The 6,825-nt window shown below is 36.4% G+C and overlaps 1 protein-coding gene across 1 annotated transcript; it reads right to left on the bottom strand.

The window, feature by feature from the left end:
* Positions 1-443: 443 nt before the first annotated feature.
* On the bottom strand, positions 444-3,524 carry Insl5 (insulin like 5). The gene is made up of 3 exons (XM_076863555.1): positions 3,496-3,524; positions 3,203-3,381; positions 444-676 (listed from the first exon to the last, which is right to left on the bottom strand). Exons 1-3 carry the CDS (start codon positions 3,522-3,524, stop codon positions 444-446), a joined length of 441 nt encoding a protein of 146 aa, XP_076719670.1.
* Positions 3,525-6,825: the final 3,301 nt, after the last annotated feature.

Below are 6,825 nucleotides of genomic sequence, written 5' to 3'. Positions count from 1 at the left end.
AAGTCAATGTTTAAACTTCCAGTGATACACAATGACCAACAAGTTTTTCTAGATGAGATAACAGCTTATTTTACCTTCTTTGAAATGCCTATTTTTTCAAGTTTTACTACCATCAGCATTTTCTATTTACTGTTGGAAAGGTATTCACAAATTTTAAAAGAAAAAAATCACAATGAGCTTGGTTTAATGGCATTTTTATTTCAATTTGCACAGTATTTTAAATGTCAAAGAATTATTTAGAATTGGAAAAGAGTGCATTCACCTTAGCAAAGAGAGAAAATAGGGCTCACTGTGTTTTTAACCACTAGACACAGCTTTTAGAAAAAAACCTGCCAACTGAAAGCCATGTTTTATGATGGAATACTAGCATCCTACAAGGCAGTAGAAAAAGGAGATTAAATTTATGCTAAAGCTCTGCCACCCATCGAGAATTTGCTTTTGGCTTAACAAAGTGTGCTCAGATCAGTCATGGAACAGCCCTCCATGCAGCACAAAGTTTCTAAGTCTTGTCTTGACATCACCAAATGTTTCTTCGACTCCCAACGCCTTTCCGTGGGTATCTGTCCATCCCCAACATGTTCCTCGCCTGAGGAATCCACTTTGGGCAGGTCCTGGGCTATGTTTTCCTCAGAAGCCTCTTGTCTATTTGGGAGTTGAAAGTAGTTTCTTTTCTCACCTGTAGGAAAGAAAAAAAAAACAATACTACCATAAATAGCCCCAACAAAGAAGGCAGCAGCCACCTCTGCTCTTGAAGAAATGGATTAGATTTCTGAAATGAAATTGAATCCCTCATGTGATTTTTAAAAATATTGTTCTGATTTCAGAGAGATTTGGCCTTTGAGGAACAGCTCTGCCATGTCTACTCTTCATTTTGCAGAGTAGGAAACTTCAATTTAAAGAGTTAAGAGTGACATACCCAGTGTCCATTGGCTGGTGAGAGCCAGATCAAGGCTTGACTGCTGCTGGCCACCTCTGCTCCACAACTAGCAGCTTCCCAAGGTTTTAGTTACTTGGTATAAGCAAAAGAAAACCCTGTGTGTTCCCTACAACACTGATGAGAAAGGAAGGGCATGGAGACTTAAACTTCTATATCTGAAAATAAAATGTAGGACTTTGTTCCCAAAGTCCCCACATAGCTTCTCTCACAATTCATTTCAAACTTACTTAGCACACTAGCTATCACCAAGAAAAATTAGATGAATAAATGCTGGTTGGTAAACCAGTAATTAACTATATAAAGAATGTATGGGAAAACCTATGAAAGTTTTAGTACATAATATTATGATTTTGGAGGTGTCTAAAAGAGATCGACTTATACATTCATTTTACTGCCCCAGATATTTCAGAGATATTTCAAATGCTTTTTTTTCCTAGTACATTTTGGTTTAGTAATCTAGAGAGCAACATAAATCCTAGTAAATATGCATACTCTCTTAAGATTAAAAAATCCTTATTGTTTCTATTGCTATCTAGTAATATAAGCCTCAATATTAAAGCAGTAATGGCAAGATCCTGCTATTTCAAGATATTAGACCACCAAAATATGAACACTGTGGGTCATTTTTAAAAATATTTTGTTTACCAAGTTCATTTTAAGCTAAATTAGAATTTTTATAGTCTTATATGTAATTGCAGCATTTATTACTAATCAGTTCTTATATTTTTTATTGTAAAGCATAGCAAATAAAACCCATTGTTAAAATAGAATCTTTTAAATTTTTTTATTTGTTCGTTTAGATATACATGACAGTAGTATATTTTGACATATATACATGGAGTATAACTTAATATGATTAGAAACCCACTCTTGTGGTTATACATGATGTGGAGTTCACTGGTCATGTATTCATATATAAATATAGGTGAGTTATGTCTGATTCATTCTACTGTCTTTCCTATTCCCATCCCAACTCCCTTTTAAATCAAGTACAAAAATATGCATACTGTATGATCTGACTTAAATGTGGAATCTAAAAATAGTGGAAACACAGATGGAGAGAGGAGAATAGAAGTTACCTGGAGCTGGGGCAGGAGGATGGGATGTTGGGGAAATACTGGTCAAAAGGTACAAAATTTCATTTAAATGGAAGGATTAAGTTTGAGAGATCAACTGTACAACCTGTTGACTACAGTTAATAGCAACATGTTCTATTGTTGAAAATTGCTAATAGAATAGATTTTTAAGTGTTCGCACCACACATTCATGCACATAAACACATACACAAGATAAATATGTGGGTGTTGTATATGTTAAATAACTTAGCCATTTCACAGTGCATACAATATTAAAACAATATGTTGTATATACACAATTTTATTTGTTAATTTATAAAAAGATAAAGTAATAAGTGTTGTCATTAATTGCAATAGTTTACCCGCTTTGATGCAGTGTAGAATAAACAAATATTTTGACTCTTGAAGCCAGATAGAACTGATTCGCTTCCTAGCCACACAGCTGACCCAGAAAACTGGGTGGACAGTTTTCTCCTTGGTAAAATGGTAAACAGTGATAATATTACCTACTTCTTGCATCCTTATCAGACTGAATGAAATGATACATATAAAACTGCTTGGCACTTAATAAGTGTCTAATAAAAATCAGATTTCTTCCTTTCATCATTATTTGACACCTGAATTCCAATTTATTACATTAAATAGTTATCTTGATGTGAAAGTCTTGCTATGCCAATAGTCCCTTGAAATTGCTTACTTCTATGTATTGCACATCGATAACACCTGCAGTAGATGCTAAGCTCATGAAAGGAGCCAGGCAATCCTATGATTTCGAGCAAAAGACTAAAGAAAATGAGATCTTATTTTTTTAAAGGTAACTCTCCTTTTTCCCAAGCCAAATTCAGTTTATTTGGATAATCCCCCAGACTGATATAGAAATGGCTTAGCAGTTCTTAGAGAAATAGTTATTAAGATAACTGTTAAGCCAGGCGCAGTGGCACACACCTGTAATCCCAGCAATTTGGGAGGCAGAGGCAGGAGGATTGCAAGATTGAAGCCAACCTCAGCAACTTAGCAAGACCCTTTCTCAAAATATAAAATATAAAATAAAAGGGTGGAGGATGTAGCTCAATGATAGGGCGCCTCTGAGTACAATCCCTAGTACCAAAAATATAATAACTGTTAAGAAAATCTAAGGGGGAAAAAAGGGCAGGTCTAGAGAGTAAGGGACACAAGTGAGCCACATTACCTTGCTGAGCTTGAGGGATCCCCTCCAGGTGCCTTCTCCACCTGGAGCTGGCGCAGATGTATATGACTGTTCTTCTGTACTCCAGCCCACAGAGCTTCACAATCTCCTCACTCCTTGCTTCTGAGATGGCAAATAGGACAGAGAGTAGAAACAGAGTGAAAATGGAGCCCTTCATTTTGCTCAGAACTGAATGAGAATCAGATGGGAAGTAAATTGCCTGATCAAGCTTTAAAGAAACCCTCACCCTTTTGACCAATTTATACTAACATCCCTGACACTTTATTGGTCAAAACCTCATTTTAACAATATTTGCTAAGCACATAGGTTACACCATGAAGTTCTGATAATGTATTTTTATGATTATTGTTAGCTATTCGGTCACTTCTGGAAACCATTATTTAACTGTTAGTCACATTTGTGAGACAATAAACAGACACTCTCTTGGGAGACATCATGGAGACTCATGGACTCCAGAAGCAGCCAAGCATGAATCCCAATCTCTGCTTTGCCACTTACTGACTGATGCAGGGCAAGTTTCAAACACTGAACCTTAATAACCGTATCAAAAGAATGGGAAACCTCATCTGATAAAAGATTTTTTTGAGTATTAAAAGCAACATCTATGTCAAGGTGGTGGAAAGCCACGCTTACCAATGCAGACTGACATGTCCTGGGTTTGATTCCTGGCTTCCCACTTACCAGATCTAGAATCTTGGAGCAAGTTTTTTCAGTATTCTTATTTGTAAAGTTTGCTGCTGGTAATAACTACGTCAGAGAGCTAATGAGATAACATGTCTCCCACTTGATACAATAAAGAGTCAACAATTTGCTGCCCTCTTCCCTAACCATCAGAATTGACTAGGAAAGACAACTTATGTTCAGAATTCAGGAGAACCTTGACTAAAATCTTCATTGCTATTCTTCACCCCTGACTTAACTTGCCTTTCTAAATACACCTTTCTATTATACAAAAAAACTGAAACTATAATCCCAAACAGCTAAATAATGAAATTTCTCTTTCGGTAAGTCCTCTGAAAACATATTTCTGTAAAGCTCTTAACCTAAACTGAGAAAGATGGCATTTAAGATCTCAAAGAATTGATGACTCGCTTTTGAGCAAATTGAGAAAATAACTGTTTAGTTGATTCTGTGGTGGGGGGGGGAGAATTCCCTCAGTCTGTGGCCAAGATCCTATCACCCACACTTCCTGGTCCATCATTTTCTTTTGTAGGAAGCAGGAAAAGACAATAAAACATATACATTCTGAATAAAAAGTATTCTCTCAGAAATCAACATTATTTCAAATAGTCTGACTTTCTCCATCTCTCTGACTGTAGCATGGAGAACAGATGAAGGGTGGCAAGACTTGAGATAGGAAAAACAAAGAAAGACTATGGTGATCATTTAGATGAGGTGTGATGATGGCCTAAATTAAGGCCAGAGCAGAGTGTCTAGGGCAAAGGGGTATTCAAAAGACAGGAGGCTTGGTATTGATTGGATATCAGGGTAATAATGTACAGAGAACAATGAAAAGTGGTATCTAAATTTCTGGCTTGCACAACTGAGAGGTATATAGAGTCATTTGCTATGAAGGGATCAAGGAAGGAGGAATAGTTTTGTGGTCAGACAAAGCTATTCCATCTTTTGATGGAACAAAATTACAGGTGAACCTGTCTTTTGACTAGGAGATACCTGCATCACCAAACCTAACACACCTGGAGCACCAACAACTCTTCAGTTGTTTATAACCAAACTTCTTCCATCCTTTCAAGATTTGTATTCCCTGCCTTGATAATGCCAGTTTTCACAAAGCACTACAGGGGAGCTATGATCAGGGGCTATCAACTGGGATTTTTCACAACCCAATGGATGATCCCTTTCCTGAATGTCAGACATTCTGGAAACTGAATCCTTTTGTCACCCTCACTTAATCCCTCTGTTTTCAAAATTAGTTTCCTTTTCTGCCAGCTTTGACGGTCTCTTCAGGGCTCATCTTGGGATGCTGATGAGAAGCCACTACAATCTGAACTCAGTCGATAGAAAAATGGAGGCAAGCTTACCAACCTGGTCAATTATCCAGAAGAAAAAGTTAAAGACCATAACAAAAGCCCTAGGTGTGCAGCCTCACATCTAGAGACTTCATTTTCCCCATTTTAAGTTCAGAGGGTTAGACCGGATTGCTCAAGGGCTCTTCTGAACTTGAAATTCCAAGTCTTGCTATAATTATGTGATCATGTTATTCTTACCTCAAAGCTTTAGAGGCAAAGTGGACTGAATTATACATATATGATTGTGGGAAAACAAACTCCAATGTCATGTATAACTATAATGAACTAATAAAAACATGTTTTAAAAGACAGGAAAAAAGGAATGAAAACCTAACAGGTTGTCATATAAGACTATCCTCTCGGGTCTCCAAATAGCACTCCTTCCACATATTTCAGGGTCCAATTGGAGGACAATGAAAATGAATCTTTCCATTTATGACCAACCATAAATTGTTGGTTGTACAAACAGTTTACTGTTTGTACATCTAACAGGAACATTTAAACCTTTTTGTTTGTAGGTTGACATAACTATTTGCCCTCATCTAGTCTGTTATTCAGTTCACTCTTTGTGTGGCTTTTAACATTGGGACTGCTATAACAAAATACCAGTGACTGGGTAGTTTATCAACAACAGCAATTTATTTTTTTTTATAATTCTGGAGGCTGGAAATAGGAAGGTCAATGTGCCAGCATTTTTAGATCCTGATGAGAGCCCTCCTCTGGTCTGTAGACTGCTGCTTTCTCACTGTCTCACATGGTAGTAGGGTTAACTAGTTTTCTGGGGTCTCTTTCATAAGAGCATTAATCTTAATTATGAAGACTCTGTCCTCATGATCTAATCACTTTCCTAAGCCCTCAATTTCTAATACCATCATTTGGCAGGTAAAATTTCAATATATGACTTTTTGGGGACACATACATTCAGGCCCTAATAATATGTAACGGTCCTACATAATAGTTTCCCCATTTGTGAGAAATAACCTGTCTTTCATAATGTTATTTTGAAGTTGCAGTGAGTTAAAATAAATAAAGCACCTATTATAATATGTGGCGCTTTTAGATAACTTAGCATCATTTGCAATGGATTGAAAGTTTTTATGTTTGGTTGGAACTAGTTAGTATGGGAACTTTACTGTGTAACTCTCAATCCTAAACAATCCATAAATTTGCATTGCTGTAGTCTTTTTCTTTTTTGCCTTTTATTCTTCCACAAATAAATTCCAAAAAGGTAGAGCTTTAGGGCACTGTATCTTGAAGTGTTTTCTTTAGAACATGAGTCTTTGCAGATATTTTGGGAAGAATGATTCCATGTTAATAGACCCTTTCTTAGAGATTGATAATGTATATTAATATAGTAAGGACTCAGAGAAACCTTATTGTTAGGAAATTTCTTCAACCTTAATACAACTTTTCTCCCACATATTTAATCCTGGAAACTCTCTAATGATGGAACTAACATCTAGGATAGCCATGCATTTCCAAAGTAGACATTTCTAGTCTTTCTCTGTTCAGGAATATGATAGGATTATATTTCTCTGTTCCTTAAAGTTGGACATGTGACATATTTGGGCAAAT

Source organism: Callospermophilus lateralis, chromosome 7, assembly GCF_048772815.1.
Source record: "Callospermophilus lateralis isolate mCalLat2 chromosome 7, mCalLat2.hap1, whole genome shotgun sequence".
Classification (NCBI taxonomy): domain Eukaryota; kingdom Metazoa; phylum Chordata; class Mammalia; order Rodentia; family Sciuridae; genus Callospermophilus; species Callospermophilus lateralis.
The sequence above is the reverse complement of the archived record's forward strand: the minus strand, read 5'-3'. Positions and strand labels throughout refer to the sequence as shown.